Below are 24,187 nucleotides of genomic sequence, written 5' to 3' on the forward strand. Positions count from 1 at the left end.
TTATTATCATTTATTTCTCTATTACTTTTAATATTTTGGTATTTATGTATTTTTATAAATTCTTCTATTCTTATTTTATTTATTAATTTATTCACTTTCGTATCAATTTATTGATACTTTACAAATCTTTCACCCTCCGTGGATAATGAAAAAAAACCAAATACATTGCCGGGGATATTCCAAATCAACATACAGGGACAAAGTTGTTTATTATTTTCACCTTGACCATGAAGGAGGAAAAAACCAAACAACATCTCCAGTCCCCTCAACTCATCAGATATATTTGTGATTCTCTCACCTGATCAAATTGATTAAAAGCACTACAAGATGTTTGGAAAAATAATGATAATTCCATTTTTATTGTTTTATTATAAAAACATACACCATTTAATATATAGTATATATGAACTCTTTATAATTTGATTGTTTTACAATACACATTTGGAAATGGCCACAAAACAAAAATATCAGCTTCACAAACAAAGCAGCATCGGAATGAAAAACTGATTGAATAAATAAATAAAAGTTACAATATACATACAAAATACGTTTCCTGCCAGGAATAAGCATTCACAAGAAACAGCATATTAAAAGCAATTGATCTAACAACATTCTTGAAACATTTACTTGAAGAACAATTAAGTTTTAGGCTATAAATTACAAGCAAAACTGTTTGCAAATCAGGTCCTACATCCGTATTAATTTAGGGGTTTAAATCATATATATTGAATGCCCTCACAACTACCAAATCTGTCAAAACATCAAAACAGATTCTCTCATAACGTCATTTGTATCTTCCATTCTCACCTGTATGTCTATGTCCCTTTCCCACTGGAGAATCTCACTAACGTGATACCGAAAATGTTTTAATTTGGTCAGCATGTAACTGCTTTTACTGCCTCATCTCATCTTCCAAATGCAAAGTACCAATCAAGCTGAAATTAACATTTAATTCAACAAGGAGGAACTAGACAATACTAGACAAAAATAAAGGTAAGTAAACTGCAATCATTTACAAAATATAAAGATTCACCGGATAAGGAAACACAACTTAAGAGGCTAACAGGCTGGTTACTTTATATACATCTCCGCACAAACATCCGTACGTCACTCTGAGATTAGGTTAAGATTTTACACATTATAATCCTCATAAATTTAACACATGTATCTCTCAGTACAGTACAATATGCAAATAACAAATAAAGATAACATTTGGCACGCAAGGCAGTTCAATTAAAACGTTTTAAACACTGTTAGATGCTAAATCACCGACCAGGTGCTAAATGCTAAATCATTCTTAATGCTGCGTGTGAAACAGAAATGGAGCTCAGGTTACATTTTGGATTACAAGCCAGTCTGTCATCAGTAGAAAGTGATTACATTTTTGGGTGTTACATTTGAGGAAAGAGGGAAATTCTGCTGACATTCTGTCCTTTATGAAGCGACAGCAAAAAGGGAGAATATATTTGAATAATAACTTGTTGACTATTGAAATATTTATTAGAAACTATCATTACAATATATTTTTGCATAAATATAGTCTCTGGTGGAATTCTGCCATAGAATTTGTGCAACTAAAACGATTAGTATCTCAAAATACACCTGGATTCATTTACACACAAGGAATTTATGGCAGATGTATAAACTAAATAAAACATTTTTTCAGATAAATCACTTTCACTTGAACGTACTGACAAAATATGAAGCATAATTATCACATACATATGTTAACAACACAAACAACATTGTGGACACAGTCAATAAGGCTCCTAGCAGCAAACTGTGATTGTAAAGGCTTTGTAGAGTGTGTGTGTGTGTGTGTGTGTGAGAGAGAGAGAGAAAGAGCCTGTGTGATCACATGTATGTGAATCTTGTGCTGCTACAGCAGGTCACACTTAACTTGGAAGGAAGAAGAAGACAAAGAGCACAATCACTTGTTCTCTATAAGCATTTGCACCTTGCACACCAGATCTCTGGCCATGGTCAAAATCCGCTTTATGTTGTGGTGCTCGGCCATTTCTGAAAGATAAAAAGACACAAATGGCCAATGTTATTTTCCTAAAATGTCTGGAGAACATCTGAACCGAAGCGTAACAGCAAGTAGCTTTTGAACAATTTCCTTGTGGATTGTTATTTGACATTTATTAGATAGTTAGCTGTTAAGTGATATTTTACCATTGAAGAACTTAATGATGTCAGTAAAGTCCATGTTGTTCTCCAGGATTATGTCCCTGTAGATCTCCACCAGCGCCAGAGCAATAAAGAGCACAAAGTGACCAGAAGAGACACACTTGGCTGCCCAGATCGTTTCCCACACTGCAAACACGTCGTCGTACACCAGCTCTGGAACAGATATCACATAAAGAAAGGGGAGAGAGATAAGAGCGGAAGCAGGTGCTTGCTCGGAGGTTGCACTCGGATTCCGAGGAGAGAAAACCTTTACAGATTACTGATTAATTCACCGACAGGGTTCAAAGAGGCGTGAATCCACCCCTCCTCTAATTGGCGAACTCTTTTGCACCATGTGGTCTCTTTACCTCGCTTGAAGTCGAGGAGAAACCAGCGGTAGCAGAAGTAGAAGTGGGTGTAGTCTCCGTTCTGGTGCATTAGCTCAAACAGCTCGGAATCCAGGATCTACAGCGCGAGGGAATCAGAGGAGATTCAGGGCCACACAAAGTGACACCGGACCACAACGGTCTCGGTGAAAGACTTTAACAGTGCTTGAATACCTGGATTAGAGAGCGCATGTTGGCAAAATGAGTATCCATAGCTCCTCCGTGTGGAAAGTTTTGATTCATTCTCTTCATGAGCTCAGTGAAGCAGCTGAAGGCCATGGCCTCTGAAAAGAGACAACAGAGCGAGGACGCTGGGGTGAGACAATGAGTGGGCGACCTGTCCTCGCTTGTTCCATCAATACCTATAAAAATACACCAAACGTCAGATGAGAATGAGTCGGCGTTGACTCACCGTCATCCAGAATGACTAGAAGTGGAGCCAGCAGATCACACATGCCCTGTACGTAACCGATGTCAAGGTGCCTCCAGATATAGCTGTGAAAACAACCAGGAGACGTGAACTCAACGGCCCTCGGCTGCTTTTATCTGCCACTCGCCGAGAGTCACAAGATGCAGAATGAGTCAGCTTCTCTAAGGTGTAAATGTGATATTTTAGAGGCACTTGTTTCAACTACTACAAGTGGCCCTTCACTTGTACTTATGTGGAGCTCCATTGCTGTTAAAGGCAAAGCCTGGCATTCTGTTTATATCTGTCAAAATACCCAAACCATCAATTACTTTCTGACTATATTTGGTCTAATCATGATTTGTTGGAAAATAAAACATTTAAAGATTGGGATGGAGGCATTATTGTAATCCAAAAAACTCTTTACATAAGCACATTGATACATTGAGTCAAAGGATCCCGATCACACTCTTCATTACACTGATGCTGCCAGTGTTTTACCTGCACATTACGTTGCGCAGTTTCTCCAGGTTGGCCGGAGTGAAGTAGCAGTAGTTTCTGTCACAGCGCTGGACGTCCTTTTCAATGCGGTGCAGATTTAATGTATACAAGTCCAAAAGCTCTTGCTGAAACACACAATAAATATACACATGAAGATGTAATGTACGTGATGTAATTTGAAAAAGACTTAAAAAAATAAATGTGCATACAGAGAAGGGACTCCCAGCTGATGGTTGAGAGGTCGCCTCATTCTTGGTGTGTCCAGACTCGGCCAGAGAGTCAAAGTGAGGGTCCAGGCTCTCGCTCTCCGGCTCCTCACACGCGGCGGGCTTTGTCATATCGGGACTGCGCTTTCCCCGCTTGTCCTCCTGCCTGAGCTCCGCGTAGGGGGACGAGTCCTTGGAGAAAGAGGGTGCTTCGCAGGGTCCCTTCCTGCTCGAAGGCACCATGGAAACTTTGGCTTGTGGGATCTCCTCCATCTCCACGGCCGGAGGAGACTCATCTGATTCAGTCATGGCCTGAGCCTCGCCTGTCTGGGATGCAAAGTAGGCTTCTCTTGGTCTCGCGACGCCGCTGCCGGCTGAGAAATCTAGTTTCTTCTCAACTTCAGGGTTCTTGTAATCAACTGATCTCAAGTCTGCCAACAAAACTTGGGGTTGACCTGACTTTAACCCGTAGATGCCAGTAGCCGTTTCAACATTTGCTTCTTCAGATTTCTTACGCTTTAAAGTTTCCTCAAGACTCTCTTCTACTGCTGTTTTAGGACTCTGCTTTACAGGTTCTCCTGTAGATCCTGAAGGAGCTGCCGACACCGTCACAGTATCCTCATCAAGCACCTCTTTTTTGGTTTCCCCCGACTCTACAGATGTAACTCCTTTAATGTCCGCCAGTGCGTCTTCATTTTTAGACTTGGGTCCCTCTGTTTGAACAACTTCAGACACCGCAACAGTTTCTTGCGTTTTTGGTTGCAGATTTGCATCTTTTTTGGCCTTCAACGGCTGCTCAATTTTGGTCGCTTTCTCCTCCTCCTCCTCTTTGGTCTTCATTTTACCTCTCACCTGGCTGTCCAACTCATCTGTCCGACCTTCACTTTGTATCTCTGCGGGTTTGACCTGGCTCTGCGGTGCCTGAGGAGCAGCTGCAGATCTTGGGATCGTATCAGCTGCAGCGCTGTCCTCTGTGCTGAGGGAGCCGTCCGACAGGCCCGAGGTGACCGAGAAGTTGCGGGAGGAGGGATGTCCGGAGTCAGGAGAGCTTGTCTCGTTCTGCATCGCTCCATTGGGTAACTTGGGCCCTTGTTTGGCCTCCTCGCTCTTGGGCTCCGTCTCGATCTGATCAACCTCCTCTACAGACTCAAACACCTGAAAGAACAAGCCAAAGGGAAGCAGGCTACTCCAGGGGAAGGGATGGGAGGAGGTGAAGAACTAGCAAGGGAGAGAATGCAAGGATGAGGAGTATTGGTTCAGACGGTTCAGATCACATGCATGTCTTTAGGATCAGGATATTAGAAGTCTAAAAAGCGTGAGAGAAGCGTCATCCTGCTTGCATGAAAGATCCTTTTCAAAAAAGACTATGCAGGCGGTAATAAGGAGGGTATTTGGTAGAATTTGATACCTGTGTGCTGCTGCTGGAGTCACTCTGCAGGCGAGCCAGACTCTGCCTGTCTGAGCTCTGGGGCGACTGGGACTGGGTAATAAACATTAAGACCAATATATTATTATGTTTTACTGATATGCATCTCGGTTATTGTTGGCTCATGACAAATGCTCTGCTCACATTAAGAGTAAATACTTGTTTACAACAGAGCACATTTGCAGGAAAAACAACCAGTATTCTCTCTCAGCATGATAGCTGCCTATACATCTTGGAGCAACAGACAATTTCCCAACAGTTCAGCAACTGTGCTGCCCGTAAACCAGACCAGTGACCAGACCTTCACTTGTAAAAACGGACGCACTTATTTCCTAACCCTGATTATACAGTAAGTGTGCGTTCCTGTGTCACCTCATTGCTGATGGTGGAGTTGTGGTGGGTGATCTTCTGACTGGAACTGTCCATGCTCACTACCGAGGAGCACTTTGCCAATGCAACAGCATGCTGCTCCTTCTCGCGCTGACGGACGATCTCCTCACAGCCGAGCCACTCACGCATGGTCTGCTGGTAGCACACTCGGACCCGTTCGTCCACCTGGGGGTCGAGGGTTGGCCGATCGAGAGTCTCACGTTTCAGGGTGAAAATGGTTCGAACCCGAAGCCAATCACAATCAAGCAAACTACAAACCTCTTTCCTCCTGGCTTCTGACATTCCAAACTGGTAATGACCCAGCAGAAAAGGCCACACCTCTTTACGCAGCGAGGCGTCCACACCGCCAAAGTACACCAGACGAAGCAGCTCGTTCTCATCGTATGCCTGAGGACAGAAGATGCAAGTACTTAAAAAAAAAAAGGATTTCAATCAACAGTTGGATGTGCACCTTCATTAAAAATACAATGTTCACTCCCTGCATGTTTAAAACATTCAATATGACATGTAGCCTGTAGAGGCCCCAGCTTGCACAGAGAATGCAGGAGAGGTTGGCAGATGGTAAAGATTAGATTCTGCATCCGTGATTATAACTATGTATGTGCTCAGTATTTGGAGTTTGATTGACAGCAAGATGAATCAGATATGAGTTAAATCCAGTTTAAAAGCAACCGTTGCTTAATGGCGTAATTGGTTTAAATGAAACCACTTAAGACGATATCAGTAGAAGACAAACCCTTAACATGGGATGAGCTAGTAAATGGACCATTGTTTGTTAAAGTACTCTGTCCAGAGTTTATTGACTGAGTTCATTTTGGGGCGGCTAACATAATAAATAATACTTACCTAGTTTTAAGACAAATATTAAAGTTCAAACCCTCCACGGCTTCAGGTAAATGTACCTGAAGTCCAAAGAGGTGTGGACATTGAGACTGACAGAATCAATCTGTCCCACTTCATGCACGCTGTTGTGAGACTAATGGTGTGAACCAAATGATCAGCAGAGGATGAATATGGATGAGACAAAAGACTGACAGAGTGAAAAACAGAGTCTGGGAGTGGACATGCATGCACAGGTGTGTGCTTGTGTGTGCACACAGCACAGTGTCTGCACTGCAGTGCTGTGACACCAGCGATGCTTACTGTGCAGTCCTGGAGGAACGTCTGCCACACATCCGTGGTGAGTCCTTTGTAGGCATCGCACGGCACTTCGGGCGCCACAATGGTGTGATTGACGAGAGCAGAGAGGTGTGTACGCACAGTGGACAGGTGACGACAGTATGCCAACCCTGGTTGACAATACAGTTCATTACTGAATGGCTCTGCAGATGGCAGTGATAACTGAAATGAGGATATTACTTTCTACCTCCGACACAAATTTAAAGTGAATGTGAATAGATGCTAATATTGAAGGATTTTCAGGGCGAGCTATTATCAATCACTTACAGCCATAAAACGCCCGAGAGATGATCTGATTCTTCATGTTGTCGCACAGCAGCTTCAGAGGAGCCCTGCAGGAAGAAACAGCACATTTATGTCCAGGAAACACTTTCTTCTGCTCTTTCCTTAAAAGAGAATCATCAAACCATCACTGCATTAACAGCCCAGTGCTGGAGTTTATGACAGTGTTGGGTTTAACCTTTTAGAATTCAAATGATTACCTGACATACAGAACAAACAGGCCCAGACGCTTATCAGCCCATTCTCATGTCAGAGAGGTAAATGTCAGATAGTCGCTCGTGTGTAATTGCAAGGTTCTTGTATCTTTTGCTTCTTGCTCAGTTTTGGTTCTATTGTTGGGTTTCGTGTCACTTTTTGTCTTTAGCACTTTCTCTTTTCACAATTTAAGTGCTGACGTCTAACCTCTCATAGTTGCACCCCTTGGGCGTCGCCCCATCAGAGAAGCTCCCCTGAGAACAAGACGAACAGGAGGACTTCCTGAGAGTGGGATGCCACAATGTAGCTCCGTGATCCATCAAGTCTGGAGGAGTCACTGCAACATGTGCGTACACACACACACACACACACACACACACACACACACACACACACACACACACACACACAAGCGTTAAGCTACGGAGGCTTTTCACAACCATTACATTTGACATGAACACAGTTGGAACATAATTTTGCTCATCAATGTGAAAAAGCACTTGATTCCTGTTGGAGCAAAGATAAAGCATAAAAACTGAATATTCATGAAATCTGGATTAGATGCACAATTTTAAGGCATGAATCCGGTATATTTTATAACAATATCAGAGATGTAGATCAATGGTGAAATAAGCCATATCAGATCAGTGACTGTAATGCAGTAAAACAGTGTGACACAAGCCGACGGGGAGCACGAGGGGCTTTAATAACAATGCACATCGATACACTTTGCCACAGGCGCAGGACGGGTTGGGATCATTCCAGATGCAGAGAGCTAAAAGCAAGCTGACAGACGAGCCGAGGTGTGTCAGTGAGTCGGATTCTTCAGGACAGCTGCAGGGCCTCTTGGTAACAAGCGGGGTCCCTGTTTTGTTTTGGAGGCGGACTGCTCATTCAGTTAAAGGGAGAGGGAGGAGGTCAGATAGGGAGGACAGGTTACGGTTACTGTGACAAACAACACCTGTGATATTTGAATAACAAATACAAAAAGAGTGCTGTTCATATTTATTTGCTTCTCGGGAAGGAATCTCACCAAACTCTGACTGGCTGTTTGGAAAGAGGATGCGGAAGACGTAGTCTGTGGCCTCGTCCTCCTCCTTGTCTGAGACCGAGTCTGAGGACCCAGATCCCTGAGGAACCCTGTTACGCAGCTTGGGAAACACCTTCCCCTGCAATTGGAATACAACATATTAAAGTGATGCCAACAAGCAAAATGTCACAACCATTAGAGTCGGGCTAAACCATCCATGTGAATTAAAGACGATGAGTGTCAGCAAGCTTCGGCTTATTAATAGCACTTGAGCATGTGTGGGTGATTTGCATTATTGTGTTTAACTGTGGATACAATGCTACTCCCAGTCCAACAAAAACCTCCACTCAGGAAGACAATTGTTGGTGCAGAGGGAACATTATGTATTTAACCAAAATCCCAACAACACTGCAGTGCATCTATTTCCAGATGTGTTTTATAGATCTATTGTTATTATCAGTTACATATTTGTGTAATCTATCCGGACCTTCCCCCTCTGGGACCAGAGTGGAGGGTCCAGCTGGCCGTGGGGGAGGAGGCCGTTCTCCAGGCAGGAGAGGAACTGCAGCAAGTGGCCTCCTCTGGGGAAGCGGAGTGGAGGTCTCTGTATCCCGTCCTGACTGACCAGCACCACCGTCCCCCCACTGTCAACTGCAGCAAATGTAGTCTTGGTTTAATTAGGCAGGCTGACATTTTATTCGAAAGCTTTGTTGTTTTGTAGACATTCATAACAGACAGAAAAGCAAACAACAAAGCAAACAACAAAGGAAAAATGTGCATTTTGGAGGACCCACCTTGTTGATGACAGTGTAAGTAAACGATCTCCCCCAGAGGGATGGTTATGGCATAATCCCAGTATACACTGAAAACATGAATTAAATTCAGAGTCAATAGACTAGTCCCAGAGCACTGTTAGCACGCAGCATGCAGAGCTAAAGCTAACAGTAAAAGGTAATCCACAGGAAATTGAACTTGAAATCTCAAGGAAAATAATCTGATGTCAAATAAAGAAAGTAGTTAGAAGAAAGCACAAGGATGAGCAGCATGAGCAGAATTTACTAAAAGCAGCAATCCATTTGTTTGCTGAGGCAAACCAAGCAGAGGCGCAGGACCATTACACAGTTTGCGGGTGTGAGAGTTGTCTGACGGCGCCTCAGTCAATAAACCATCTGCTAGCTGCTGGAGTGCTCAAAACCAGCCTCAACAGATGATCAGCATTGACTCTGCACACTGAGGCCCAAACACACTCAAACTCACTGCATTATTCAGTTACAGCCGAGTGTTACACAAACAGCTGATAAAAGATGGTAAGATACCCAGCGAACGTTCACGCGTTAGATATCGTTATATAAGAAGGATCGCTAATAAGACCAAACACAGGCTTTGACACAATCCCCACAACGTGATATACTTTGCAGGTGGATCATTTTGCACCTGCGTTCGTAGTCCAAGTCTCCAACCGAGCCGTTCATGAGCTGGTTGGGAGTCCACTTCAGGGTCATGAGGTCAGCATTCTGGTGCAGAGAGAGGTAACCCGGGATGGCCTCCATGTCGTCCCTCTGAAACAGCCGCGAAGACCAAGAAACGACTAAGTACCGCAGCCGTGTGCATGTGTTGACATCGGTAACACACGTGCACAAAGAATACCTGATACGGCACATAGTTATTGCAGCATTTTTATACATTTTACAGTGTATATCAGCTTCTTGTTCGGTTTTCTGAGATGTATGGGATGATGATGAAATATGCAAAATACTATTTTGTTAATGGCATTGATTTGCAAATAAATATTCAGCAGACTTTGGATCGTGTGGAGAAATAATGTATTAAGCTTCTCAATAGAGGCTGCAGACAGTTACCGGTTGCACGAGCACATTGTTTTTGCCAAACAGCAGGGTCACTCGGCTGTTTTGATGCAGTGACTCCACATATTCACGAGCTGATGGCGAGGGAGAAGGTCGTTCATCCATGCTGCTGCTGGAGTGGCGCTTCTGGATCTGCACAACACAGACACAAAACACATCACATCAGATAACAATCACCGTAGCATAGTTCTAATCTGATCACCATCACCACAGAATGAATTACAGCTGGCCAGTCACAGCCATTTGTTATGGATAACATATTTTGTTTTCCCATGACTCAAAATAAGAGAAATATGAGATGCATTCATGTGCACCAACGCATGCATCCTCCCAGGATCCTGATGCCAACGACTTTTAACGATGCTTTTGCTTGCAACACACAGATAGAAATACACAGTGAGCCACTGTACAGAGCATTGTAACGCAGTGAGACAGTCGAGTTGACCTGGTTCACCAAGTGCGCAGGTTTCAGATACACTCTGTTCTTTCTCCCGGGACACTCTACTTCACTCTATGTGGTAATCTTAGCACATCCTCCTGAAACCAGACAGGCAGCGTCTCAGGAGCGAACGGATCTGATCACACTAAAACTCGGCCAGATACACACGAGAGATAAACTAAAAACCGACACCTTCTTGGAGTACTCACACACAGTGCTGGCCTCTTAGTGGGAGAGTCTTGTCTGCAGTTGCCACCGTGGATGCGATGTCTTTGCACCAACTCGTCAGCGGACGGGTCCGTCCAGAAGTGGTCGGCTGTCTTCATCTTTGTGTACTCCAAAGCACAAGGTCCAACTGCCAAAGGGAAGGAGGGCAGTTACATAGAGCAGAACCGAGCTGTGGGATGTACCGGTAAGCAGTTATCAGCGCTGGGTTACGCTGTAGCAACAGTAATGGCAAACACCACGGCAAGATGACAACACCAAAAGACACACATGCTTACAATGTCACGCATAATTACCTAACAAAGAGGCGAGGATGGGTCCGTCCACGGGGTCCATCAGAACAGCCTCTTTCTCGTAGTACTTACTGCCAGACAAACGCGAAAGGGGAGTTTTGAGGGCACGTCGAGGTCTTGTAACACAAACAGCTGAACGGTGAATTCATTGACCCGTCTCAACGTACCTGCTGTTCTCTACCAGGTACAAGACAATCTTGTCCAGCACCTTCTCGAATAGAGCCGTCCGGATCCACAGGTTCTTGACCCCCTGCTGGGTGAAGCTGGGCAGTCGCGGCATCTTGCGAATGCTGTCCTGACTTTGCAAGCTTTGACTTCGTCTGCAGAGTCACAAGTTTGAGTATAAACAATACAAGTACAGCAAGGCTTTGAGTTCTATTAAGTAAAACTGCATCTGCAGGACACTAATGGTTTCAGTGATTCATGATTCATAAAAGCTCACAAAGATGAATAATTTAGAAGCCTTTCATAGCAAAAATAGCCCTTCAAAGTAAGCAATAGCCATTTGTTTGCAGTGCTTCTGCTTTTGCTTTGATGTCGGCTTTTGAAGTCGGCTGTGATGTGTGGCAACAAGCCGGGGACGTGTGCGTTTCTCACTTTGAGTCGATTATCTGCTCGAGGTCCTGTGCTTTCCTACACAACTCCTCAGCGGGGATGAAGCTTTTCCCCACCTTCATGAACAGCGCCGCTATCTTGTTGCTGCGCAGAAAGCCTGCTGCTCGCCTTTTCAGCCCGTGCAGAACACAAGCCTCCACCGCAGCTGTGTGGACACAAACGTTTCTGCTCTTTACCAAAGTGCACTTTTCTAATATATGCAGGAAATACATATCAATAGAGGACAGCAGACATCTTAGTCTCTCCTATGAGCTCTGTGTCTCCACCAACTGCAGGAAAAAATATCTGGGGATAACAATGAGGGGAGAGATTCCATGGAGCTTCGACATTACGCAGTAAATGGACCCATTCTTAACATAAAACATATCTTAAAGTACAGCTTGGATTTGCAAAATGAAATGTTCTGAAACTAATGCTAATTAGAGTCAATACATTATGCAGCAGTATTGTGGCATCTACTATTTTCCAGACATGTCATCCACATCAATGTAATTTTAAGTAAACAATGCACAACATTTCAGTTGACAAGTGAGTTTCTTCTCCCTCCACAGTTCTGCACAGTGAATATCTACTCTATGTATTTTATATTTAATTTGTATCTAGCCTACATACATATGTTTCCAGGGGAAGTTGGATTTAAGTGAATATGTCTTAAAATCAATTTCCTAAATACAAAAAAACAACCTTTTAGCAAATTTCGGTTTTCACATAATCATCTGTGCATAAACTAGCTTTGCATCAGCTGCGTCGGACACACAAGTCGATGACACACTTGCACGATCAATCAACCGTGCAGAAAAGCAGACAGCCGCGTTCACTCTCTGGCCTACGTGGCAGCACCTGCAGCAGTGTTGACATTTTAGTTCTCTTTCAGGACTAATCCTGTGGCTCTGCTCACATGGGGTCAGAGGGAAGGCTGGTGTTGCCATGGGAACCCCTGTTGATGGAGCTCTGGGAGAGACGAGCAGAGGGAGGGGCGGCGGCAGCCCATCAGCGTCACGATCTCTCTCTGTGTCTCCATCACTCTCCCGGCTTCAAACGCAGTTTCTACCCCGCCCTTCATCATCACGTCGCTCAGCACCTGTCTTCTCTGTCGCTGCTCTCAATCTCTGTTAACAGGGTTTCACTTAGTGTCACCCCAGACTTGAACTTTTATCAGTTAAATAGGTCAATCTTTCCTTTTTGTCTCTCTCTCTCTCTTCATTTTGCTCCGTATCCGTCGGTGCCGTTTCCCCCCCAACATCATTAAAAGATCAAGAAGTTAAATGTCAGAACAAAGGGTCACATTAAAAGGTCTCCAGATATCCATTCTCTCCTTGTTTTTGTTAATTGGTTTCAGATGACAAAGAAGCAGAGAAAAGTGACTCCCAAAGGTTTATACTTTCTACAATGAACTGTCTGTGTAGTAAGCTATAGAGCCAATGCCTTTGTGTAAAAAAAAAAAGAGTTCAGTGTCTCCTGTAAAACGAAACGCTCAATCCGCATCCTGACCACAATAATCAATAAGAGCAGTGGCAAGACAATAAGCATCATGCAATTTGTATCCGCTCTGCCTCCTGGTAGAAACAGCTAACTTGGTAAATGGCCTCTAACCATCTTGTATCTGTGGCAACTGAGTGCATTTAAAGACTCCTGTGACACAAAGCCGACCAACACTTGACTCGCAGCAGCCAAAGGCACCACCAGTCGTTACAAGGACAATGCTGAAGGAAAAAATCAATAAATGGATCCATAGAAACGTTATCTAAGGTTGCTTCAGTCTACCGTTTGTGTTCGTTTTTAATTTAAAAGGAAAAACACAGACGGTTGTTACAGATCAAGAAATTAATAAACAACTATTTTCTATGTAAAGAAGTGTAAAGCTGAATCTGGCCTCTCTGTTTTGTTATCCGAGCCTCTTTCTGCTTTGACAATTGTCGCATGCTTTTTACGCAGATTGTTGCATGTGAGCGCGACCCATCGGCTCGAGTGTCTCGCCTGCATTTCACGTGGCAGCCACGGATTACAACGCCGTCCCCCAACACGCAGCAGTCATATCACATTCTAGGTCCAGCACAGTGGGCCAAACTAAACAACACGCCTTTCTTTGAGAAAATCACAGTCTGAAATGGCAGTCGAAGTTACCCGCAACCTTTTCAAACGGCTCTGAATCACTTTTAGAGCGAGTGATGGGAACATTTAAAATTGCAAATATAGGAATTCATTTAAATTGAATTGGCTACTAAAGTCAAAACAGCTCCCTTTGTCAAAAAGTGTGGTCTACTACAACTTGCACTACTGCACTGCACTGTCTTTAACTTTCCCGTTCCACTTTTCATCGCTTCACAAGTCAAGCGGTGGCTTTCTGACACACACAGCGTTCACGTCTCTCTGCCTGGTCCCTCATCAGAGGAGCGATGGTGATGGAGGCTAATTGCTCCCCGCTGAGCTGGCCGAGCTCAACCGACTGAAAGAGGATATTTAGTAACAAGATTCATTGGAAATTTATACTTGAACGCAGATTTGTGCAAATCTTTAATAAATGTACTCACATAAAAAAATCCGGGGCCCAAAAAAACTTCTGCGGCCTGTGACTCACACTAAAACCTAAAAATATATCTTGTTGTTGATCACAGCTCTGGACTAAGCCAGATTTCTCACTAGTGTGAGCACCTGCATGTGGGCAGCGTGTTTCTAACAGTAATCATGATGCACCCTCTATTTGGAGGCAAGAACAATAACATTTGGTGAAAAACCAAACTTTATTCCTATATAACGCTAATTACGCACAAAGGTTATGGGCCTGTTGTCTGCTTTCAAAGAAGCAGCAGAAATGTCACCTCCCTTCTAGAAATTATGGTCTTTTTGTTGGACAAGAACTCTATTATATGTATAGAAAAAAACAATAATACGGTTTTTCCGCTCTGATGGACAGAGATTGGTTTTGCCAGGTTTTCCAGGAATATGAATATTTCTATATGCGTTATACTATATTATTGTTGGTAAACGTCAATAATTTAGCGCTCTATTCATGCACAATGACAACATCAGAAATTTGAATAGGAACAAAACAGTGTGGTAGAATCAATGAAGCTGACGGAGATTCGAAGGAGTAAAGCCGTGTGATTCATTCCTGTTTGTTGGTTACTCACCACAAAAGGACACAATGTGGCTGCTGTCTTCGTGAACAAATTTCCTGGTGACGGATTCCTCCATAATCTGCTTCACCTGTCAATGACATGTCATGTTTCTTGGTGACTCATTCATTAACAGGCCTCCAGTGGTACACACACACACAGTCAAGTCGGGGAGAGTTTTATACATATTTCGGGGGAATATCTATGAGAATTTAGAAACAGTATTTTTGTATACAAAAAAAAATACACTGAGGCTGAAAAGTTGTGAGGAAGAGAAACACCGAGTGGAAAGCATGCATGTTAAGTTGGTGGATGAGTCACCAGCTTTCATCCCAAGGACCTCTACTGGGAAATGGGAAGTGGTGCACTTGGAGGTGGGAGAATGTAGGGAGGGGAGGCGCATCCATCCATCACAACCCAACCTTTGTTGTTTTCCTCAGTGGGAGCAATTGATTCTGTTACGTCAAAAAGGCTGATCTTATTCACGCAAACCCAACTCCTTCAAAATAAACACGGGCCACACACACACGCTCACAAGGTAACACTCGTTAGTTTGGGTTATTGTCACGGCAATCTGCCCCCCTCCCCATTGGCCTGACAACAGCTACAGACCAATGGTTGAGACAACGGATGAATCCATCCCTGTGGTGGCTATGGAGACGTCCCCCCCTGTGTGGGCACCGCTCTGCAATCTGCTGGGGGAATAACAACCTCCGGACAGCCACACAGATAGCCGCAATTTCCTGTTGAAATGAGTCTGTCCACAACGACCGTATTACATTGCCAAGTTCCCCCTGTACACAAACACTGACACACACACACACACGGCCATTTACTCCAGTATCTGGAGCTCCCTCTGCTCTATTTTATCCTTCTTTCCAATCAGCACATTGATTCCATACAGAAAAAGAAATTGTTCTCCGTGAGGCAGTTCAGTGGCCAGAAGTCTGTCTGATATGTCACATATCAGATTTTGTGATTTTATATTTACAGCTTGATGTAACTTTCAGTGGTAGAAAGTCTACTGTGATGTTTACTTGCATGGTCCAGTATGTAACATTGAATAGCATCTAACGGTGAGGTTGCTGGTTTCATCCAAATAACCTTCGCTCAGCTTTCTGAAAGGCTGTTGGAGAATGATAGCGGCTTTTAGCTAACGTAAAATAGTCTCTCACACACACACACACACACACACACACACACACACACACACACACACACACACACACACACACACACACACACACACACACACATGCAGGGTTTTCTCTGGAGCCAGAGTTTGCTTTGTCCTTTTTAGGCTACTGTAGAAACATACATATATATATATATATATATATATATATATATATACACACACATACACACATATATATTTATTTATTTATTTTGTAGTTTTCTGTTCAGATATATAAAGCCTGCATGCACGACCCACTGTCTGTCACACACACACACACACACACAAGAGGCTTTAGGGCCTAATATTCCTAAGGAGTGCGCCTGACATAAAGGAAGCGGATTGATTTGCTGCCAGCTTGAGGATGCAGACTCCTCGTGTTTCCTCGTCTCTTTCATCTGCAGATCGGTCCTCTGTGGGATTCTTACGGGGAAGTGACTAAGCTCAGACAACTTGCAGGTTTCTATGGAGACGGCACATGTCTCGCCGCGGATCGCTTATGCTTAACAGGATGCATCAACAATATCCATTCATCACTGAAATAAAAAAGAATATTATTGCAGCTCCCAGAGTACAGTAACTAATTATATCTAGATGTTCTGTGCTGTCATATTTTGAATATATCAGTCACCCTCAGAGAGTCCTATTGTGTTTATTTGGCATCACTAAAGTGCTAATCTACATTTTGAAAGTGTATCATACTAACGTACTAAAATGGCACCAAAAATATAGAATCACAAGAATTTAAATTAAAAAAAATAAGAAATGTGCAAAACACAATGTAATGTATGTTTTATAACAGCCTGATGAATCTGCTTTGAACTGCTACTGTAGCCTGAGGGCACCAGTCAGAGTGATAAAAGCTCTTCAGAGTATTCCAATTAGCTAATGAAACAGCAGAGCCAAGAAATAATTGTCAGAGAGAAATCCCATCTATTAACATCCCCTTTCATTGTTCATCATCTCTGTGGCCACTGACAAAAGGGAACACGAGAAGAATCATCATTAGTTATGCATGCTAATCAATGCACACAGCTGTACGTCCCATCCAGAGCTACACCGCAGAATTTAGACTCTTCTATTTAAATAACAGTTTAATAATGATTACGCACGTCGATCAACCATCAAGGCAGTGATTCCATCACAGAAATCAGTGCAACCACAATAGCACCTGCAACAATGACAAGACAATTGCTCACCACAAGGTCCATTCAGTAGCAGTTCTGGACCTTCTGATCATCTAACACGATTTTCTTCATCCAATGAGAGTTGGCATAGAAGTGTAGATGTTCAATTTTCAAATATTTTTGGAGTGCTTTCATTTTGACTTATCACCTGATGACTAAAGCCTGCAGTGAGATTTCATTTTCGACTTCTTTCTTCCGAAGTGGGCTTTCAGTCTCAACCTGACTTCATTTTAATCTGACATCAGGGTGGAGGGGGACCACAAGGCTGCTGCATAGTATTACCTCAGCTGTTATGTCCAGTGTAACTATACCTGTGCACAAACTCCCTGGTACCCCTATCTCCTCCACATCAAAACCCGATTATGAAGACACGTTAATAGTCTCAGCGTCACTCCGTTTCTATGACAACAATTCCCCTGCATTTCCCCCCGTTTGTCGCCTGCTCCTCTAACAGTCTCTCCCTCTCGCGCTCCTTCAGCAAACACAGGTGTGTGTCCGCGCTGCGGTGAGCGAGGAGCACACTTCAGAGTTGAGATCAGAGCAACGCAAACAGACGGAGACGGACTGAGAGGCGTTCTGCATCAAAGCCAAGGCCAATAGGAGATCTCCTTTAATGCAGCGTGTGCCAGAAGCTCTTTCCACTGCTGCAGACGTCCTGCTCTCTCTGGCTCACATCCAGGTGTAATTGAACAGACCAAGAGAGCGAGAGAACACACGGCATCGAGACACCATATGGTAGAACCCACGCAGAGCTATAATGACCATGAACTAAAGGGGAAGAAGTGAAAACAACAATATATATATTCCATTTAAAGGGGAATAACTCAGTACCAATTAATACATTCAAATTCTTTGTTGAGGCATCTAGATTCAAGGCATTCTTCATGATCTCTGCAGACTGGTCAGGCTACACTGGTGGCGAGCTGTGCCCTCTGAGTGAATCCCAGTAAGGCCGTATCAGGACACAGGAGGCAGGATTCACTATGGGAAGTGTCTGTTTCCACTGATAAGACTGCAAACAGAGCTCGAAGAAAAACAAATCAGAACAAAGTCTCTCAGGATGAGATTTATTTTTATGTTTGTTTGCTCTCAAGTCTAGTAATTGATGAGGCGATGTGGGATGAAACTATTGAAATAAATCAACTATTAACAAACGGATGTTAAACAAAGCGGCTATGTTTAGGATTTGGCCAGGAAAAGGGAATGAGTGGCCAAACGTTCCCTACAAAACTACCGGTAATGTTCCACTGCTTCAGTTTTTAAGTGTACCAAAAAATGCAGAAGATCTCCCTGTACATTACTGCTAAGCTCTAAATGTTTGGGAGAACACTTGTGACACAAGGAACAAAGGAAAGCTACAACAGCAGGGAGTGCAAAGTAAAAATAAGTTCAAATGATTAACTAGTTATGACGGAAGTGTACACTAACGCGTGGTGAAACAGGTTTCACTATGTAAACAAGCTAGATTTTTAATAAACTGCATTAACTGGCAGGTGGGACTGTTGGGTAGCTAATGTCACCTGAACCAACAGAGAAAAACTAACAATAGCCTGTAAATGTGCAGCATAAAAGTTCAACAGTTTATCAAGAGTAAAATAATTATGGTCCACACTTGTTGTACAGGACACTTGATGGAAATGCTGTTAAACATGATGTTAATATTCATGAAGTTGCATTTTTCAGTCAATTCTTGACCCACTTGTTCAACGGGGTAAGATTGTGTAAGCCCAATCCTTGGGCCTAAATATATAATACATATATAACTCTACTGGAGTTCAATTCCTAATATCAGATGATTGCTGTGGTAGTTTCACCAGAATAAAATTTAGCCATAATGAACAGATCTAGAAAGCATCACTGATATAAAAAAAGAAGAACAATGTCAGAAAAAGCTAAGAAATGATGATTATTATTCACCTAGATGGATGTTCATGTAATGGGAGCTTTGCATCAGCCTCAGCACGACCTGTTCCCGTGCAACAGGCTCTAAATGTCAGTCCCTATGCTCCACATCTCCTCTCTCCAAGGGTCGGGGCCTATAACCTCGAGCAAAAGACCACAGCAAGCTAGAGAATCCACAACGATGAAGACCTCTAAAAAGAAATGTCATTCATAGTTTGAATGACAGACTAAATGGTAGCGACGTCTCATTTGATCTCCGCTGAGCTCTGCTCTTCTGTTTTACTGCGGTAACCTCAAATGATGATGATGATGATGAAGTGCTGAAGACCAGCTGAACAGACCACCAGAACTGCCTCCACCCCCCCCCCCCCCCCCCCCCCACACACACACACAGTTTGTGTAACAACCAAATGGCTCGGCTTGCTCTGCCATAAACACCACTAACACAATGTGTCCTCCTTCTCCATTCTCCTTCTCCACGAATATTATATATATATATATATATATATATATATATTTATTTATTGATTTATATTTATTGATTTATTTCTAAAGCCTCATGACCCCAAATAGGGGATAAGATGTATAGAAAACAAAAGATAAATACTTTAAGACTACTATTATTGATCTGCTATTCAGTGCGGGCTTGTTTTCTGATCTTTCCAAAGGGGCTGAGATGAACACCAAGCCATCGATCTCCGGTGTTGACATCAGGAAAACACGCATCGTTCATTTCCAGCGTCTCCAGGCTCATTCACACCCGCGGACAGGCGGAAACGGTCCCGGTTCACACACACACACACAAAAAAAAAAGCATGTTTGCTTTTCCAATCCGATAAGTGCTGAGATGAAACCACCCACCTCCTTCTTGACGGTGCGCAGCAGCCTCTGTCGGGTGTCCGCCTCTAAAAACACAACACAAACAGTCGCACGCGGGACGGATTAACGCCCTGCTGATTAACCTCCACCGGGTCCGCGCCCTCACATCAACACACATGTCATTTTATAAACATCGTTCTGCTGCTCCCACCTGTCATGATTGTTGCCATGGATGCTGTCTCCCGTCTGCGAGCGGCTCTCACCAGCTGAGTGCTGCTGGCGCACCGCGACCACAACTCCGCCCCCTCCTCCACCTGCTCCGCCCCCTCCACCGCCTGCCCCGCCCCCTCGTGCACCCCGCCTCTTAAAGACACGCGCGGTGCTTCTGCTGGATGTGCCCAGCGGACCCGTCTCACAATTGCGTTTGCTTTTTTCCACGTTTGCTTTGGCACGATTTTAATTCCTGGGACAATTATATAAAGACTCAACACAACACACACACACACACACACACACACACACACACACACACACACACACACACACACACACACACACACACACACACACAAAAGCCACTCAGATGTTCGTCAAAATGAAACATGTGGAGCTCCACGGTTTATAAAAGCACAGCTTTGTCAACACGTCTCCATCATGACAGTCGGTAACACGTCAATTCACTTCCAAGCGTCGTATTTTACACTGATTTTCAGGACAGAGCGTATTTATGAAGACAATATGGTATATTAAACAAATTGACAAGCAGTGTTTTGAGATGGCAAACAAGAAAATGTATGTCAATTTCGGTGATGAGTTTTGTCCTCTGGGAGTCAGCCTGAATGGGTGTTACTCATGTTTTAATTTGGTTTGCAGGCAATACAATCTGAGAACAACCTCCATTGGATATATTTTCTCACACATCATCTAACATTGACATGAATTTAACTGAATGAGGCAAAATACTGTACGGTCCTTATGGTAATAGTATTGTTTCACACATAGGGATCCATGCCAATAGATAAAACAAACATGGAATATACAGAGATGAGTCATGGGCGTGTTGTGTCTTCCTGACATGGGAACATTGGATCTTTATGCCATCTTGTGGCCGAGACAAGGAAAGACAAGATCTTGTGACAAGGATAATTGTATTTCGAAATCCTACAGATCTTTTTAATTTTTATTTGAATTAATCTGGTAAAATCATTCAGCACCCACATGATTCGGCATCTAAGATGTGCCATCGAAAGAATACACTGAATTTCAAAGCAGGTTTGCATCCCTGCTCCACTTGTAAAGCACCAGCCTGCAGTTACACAACTTGGGACACATCAGGTTCACTCTCTGGATTGACCTTAACAACGCGTACACACAAAACACCTCAAATCTGTGTTTGACAAATTAAAGCTGTCATGCTTCTGCATTTTACTTGAATGCATATTGATGATAATTTGCATTTGACAATTTTCTTCAACCCCTTTGTTGAAGTGTAAATGTGGCAAAATATCCCATGATTTGTCTGATTGTACTTTGAGTGTATGATCTGTGTTCCCACGAAGCAACGAGTCTTACACTCACGAGTGTATTTTATGAGCGAGAACGCGTCTGAGTCAAAAAATGAGCAGGAGGCGTCCGCAGGCGTCGGTGCACCAGTCCGGCTCCGCCTGCAGGACCTGGCTGTCAGGTAGATGAGGTGGTGAAAGGATGGAGGGATAACACAGGGTGACAGACTGAGAGGGGCTGGACCCCCCCGGAGCTTCCCTCATAGTTTCACAACAAACAAAATCCGATAATACTCGACCAAACTACAATTACTACACTTTTCAGACATCCAGGAATTAGTATATGAAATATTCATTTAAAATACGGAGCGGCAGTTAAAGTGTCCCCGCCTGAGAGGAAGGAACTGTCCCTGCTTCATTGTGAGGACTCCTCTATTTTCCACACAAGCACCCTCTTCAACCCAGGATTCCCTTGCTGGGATGAGTCACACCTTCACTGGATAATTTCAGGTAATGGCATGTCTTTCTAAATGCCATACCAGGACTTCTGCCCGAGTGAACATCTCAGAGGAGCTCCTCTCCATGTTGCCTTCGCTCACTTTTTAATGGGTTTGTGTTTGTCATTTCAGTGCCCACAATAAACCACGACACGTAACAGTAAAGAGGAAAATCTGCAGGTGCGTTGACTCATTAATGGGAGTTTATCTTGTCACATTTCAACAGAAAATCCAAACAGCGCCAAAGGGGAAAGTTACATTTACTAAGTTGTGATTTGGAGATGAGAGGAATTTACGAAAACCAACCAAACTAAACTAAATAAAAGTCAACGTTTTAGAAATAACGTCTGTAATGTCCACGTCTGTTTGTCTGTCAACGGAGCACATGCACATGTCCATGTGTGATTAGACCCGACGTGCTCTAACAGGCACCAGCGCGTGCAATAGAGCCTCCTGTCAGTCTGATGTTCTTCTGCCCTTATGTGGCAATGCAGATTGACAGGGTTGTATATTAGAGAAGGCCAGTGCTATATGGTTTGTTGTGATGTTGTTATGCTTTTGACCCTCAGGGGCCACCACACCTCGGCTGAGCAACCGCAGCCTCCCCCCCCCCAGCTGATTGTTTACCCCCCATCCTGGCATCTATATCTATCTATCTATCTATCTATCTATATACACTGTAACAAATTGCTGTAAATTTGCGGTGCATTTCTAACGATATCTTACAGTATGTCATAATAACTGTAACATACAGTTAAATTTCCATCCCTTGCTTGTAAATTAACGGCCAATGTCATGAATAAACAGTTAAAGCTGTCAATTTACAATAATAGCAGACTACCGTAATTCAACTGCATGTTACATATATTTTATGAAGTGGTGGAAATACACATACAAGTGCAGTGAATCACAATCCATCTACATCTGTTGTAGGTTAATGAATGGAATCCCATGTCAGCCACTGAAAAACAGGTCCTGTAAGTCACCATAATGAGATGGTATCTCATGAGATACGATGATGACTTTGACTTACAGGACATTACTATACATGCAGCTGTCACTTTTATCCAAAACGCCCATGGTTTGACATAATTGTATGTGGAGTAATTGGGGGTTAGGGGTCTTGCTCAGGGACACTTCGACTTGGCACAGGATTCGAACCGCTGACCTTGCACTGCACAACACACCCTCCCTATCCCTTGCACCACCTTTCCCATCATTTCAGTGGCCAGAATGTAAACATTATAAATATTTGTATTATTCAAAGTGTTCATTGCCTAATAGTCATTTGAGTGTTAATCGTGACCGACTGCTCCTGAACGTGACGTCAGACGCGTAATCTCAGTTCATCCAGAACACCTGAGCAGTTCAACATCGGAGGAGTTTCTCATTGCCTCGTCTCTGCGAGTAACGTTGGTAAGTGTTATTTGCCTAGCATGATTAACATTCTTTTTCATTCTCTTTCCTTACATCTTGTTGTCTTCCTCATCTTTGTAATTTTAATATTTTACCATTGACAGTGTTTCTAAATATTTTATTTTGGTTTGTTTTACAGAGGCACTGGATTAAGGACGGCAGCCGTTTGCTGCGGTCAATTGAAAGTGTTCCATAGCGTATTGTTGCAGTTAGTTTACCTTGTTCCTAATAATTTTATGATTCATTTTTTTATTATTGTATACATTATTATATTTTATGTTTTATTCTTGGTTACAAATATCTAACATTTTTGTCTTAAAGGCATCTAATAAACTCCAACCACTATGACCGAAATGAGTTTGGTTGTCTTTCTTTAATTTGTGGGGAATTAAATGCAAAAGTATACGGTTATAGGTAAACGGTAACATTCTGGTATTTATAACACAAAAACAGTAATCGTAGGGTAACACTGTAACTGTAATCCAATATACGACAACATACCATATATTACGGTAGGGCACTGTAAATAAAACAGTAAGTTACCAGCGTCGACTGCCAGCAAATTGCAGTTAATTCACAGTAAAATTGGTTCAAGTTTACGGTAACATACGGTAATCCATTTTACGGTAACATAGTGTAAAAACCATTTACGGTATTATACCGTAAAATAATGGTAAATTCCTGATCTATCTATCTACTGTATCTATCTATCTGCTGTATGTATGTATCTATCTATCTACTGTATCTATCTATCTACTGCATCTATCTATCTATCTACTGTATCTATCTGCTGTATCTATCTATGGATCTATCTGCTGTATCTATCGCTCTATCTGCTTTGCAGGCTCTGCTTTTGCAACTCCATCGATCAACAATAGGGTATAGAATTACAGTATTAACAGCTTTTTTCCATTTGCCAGCTTCAGGTTGATGTTGAGACCAGGTCCGTCACCACTTGGCTTTT

General features: G+C 43.0%; 1 protein-coding gene across 6 annotated transcripts; it reads right to left on the minus strand.

Moving 5' to 3' along the window:
* Nucleotides 1–330: 330 nt before the first annotated feature.
* sgsm1a (small G protein signaling modulator 1a) lies at nucleotides 331–20,128 on the minus strand. Of its 6 annotated transcripts, none has more exons than XM_040195677.2 (25): nucleotides 20,020–20,128; nucleotides 19,851–19,894; nucleotides 14,739–14,814; nucleotides 11,590–11,752; nucleotides 11,160–11,312; nucleotides 10,996–11,063; nucleotides 10,684–10,829; nucleotides 10,030–10,167; nucleotides 9,605–9,729; nucleotides 8,965–9,032; nucleotides 8,658–8,821; nucleotides 8,174–8,309; nucleotides 7,348–7,477; nucleotides 6,931–6,995; nucleotides 6,628–6,773; nucleotides 5,743–5,871; nucleotides 5,467–5,649; nucleotides 5,077–5,148; nucleotides 3,672–4,823; nucleotides 3,463–3,587; nucleotides 2,968–3,050; nucleotides 2,730–2,839; nucleotides 2,538–2,634; nucleotides 2,176–2,343; nucleotides 331–2,019 (listed from the first exon to the last, which is right to left on the minus strand). In XM_040195677.2, exons 1-25 carry the CDS (start codon nucleotides 20,036–20,038, stop codon nucleotides 1,931–1,933), a joined length of 3,849 nt encoding a protein of 1,282 aa, XP_040051611.2. In that variant the 5' UTR covers nucleotides 20,039–20,128; the 3' UTR covers nucleotides 331–1,930. The 6 variants fall into 6 exon arrangements, with proteins under 6 accessions (XP_040051611.2, XP_040051610.2, XP_077942813.1 ...); XM_040195676.2 differs by having other exon boundaries at nucleotides 3,672–4,886; XM_078086687.1 differs by having other exon boundaries at nucleotides 5,467–5,871.
* Between the last annotated feature and the right edge of the window lie 4,059 nt (nucleotides 20,129–24,187).

Source organism: Gasterosteus aculeatus, chromosome 13 (assembly GCF_964276395.1).
Source record: "Gasterosteus aculeatus chromosome 13, fGasAcu3.hap1.1, whole genome shotgun sequence".
Classification (NCBI taxonomy): Eukaryota; Metazoa; Chordata; class Actinopteri; order Perciformes; family Gasterosteidae; genus Gasterosteus; species Gasterosteus aculeatus.

Coding starts and splice junctions, on each gene's coding strand:
- sgsm1a (XM_078086686.1), bottom strand. Junction 14,815..19,850: donor TGCGCACCGTCAAGAAGGAG/GTGGGTGGTTTC, acceptor TGTCATTGACAG/GTGAAGCAGATTATGGAGGA. Junction 2,344..2,537: donor TCTCCTCGACTTCAAGCGAG/GTAAAGAGACCA, acceptor TATCTGTTCCAG/AGCTGGTGTACGACGACGTG.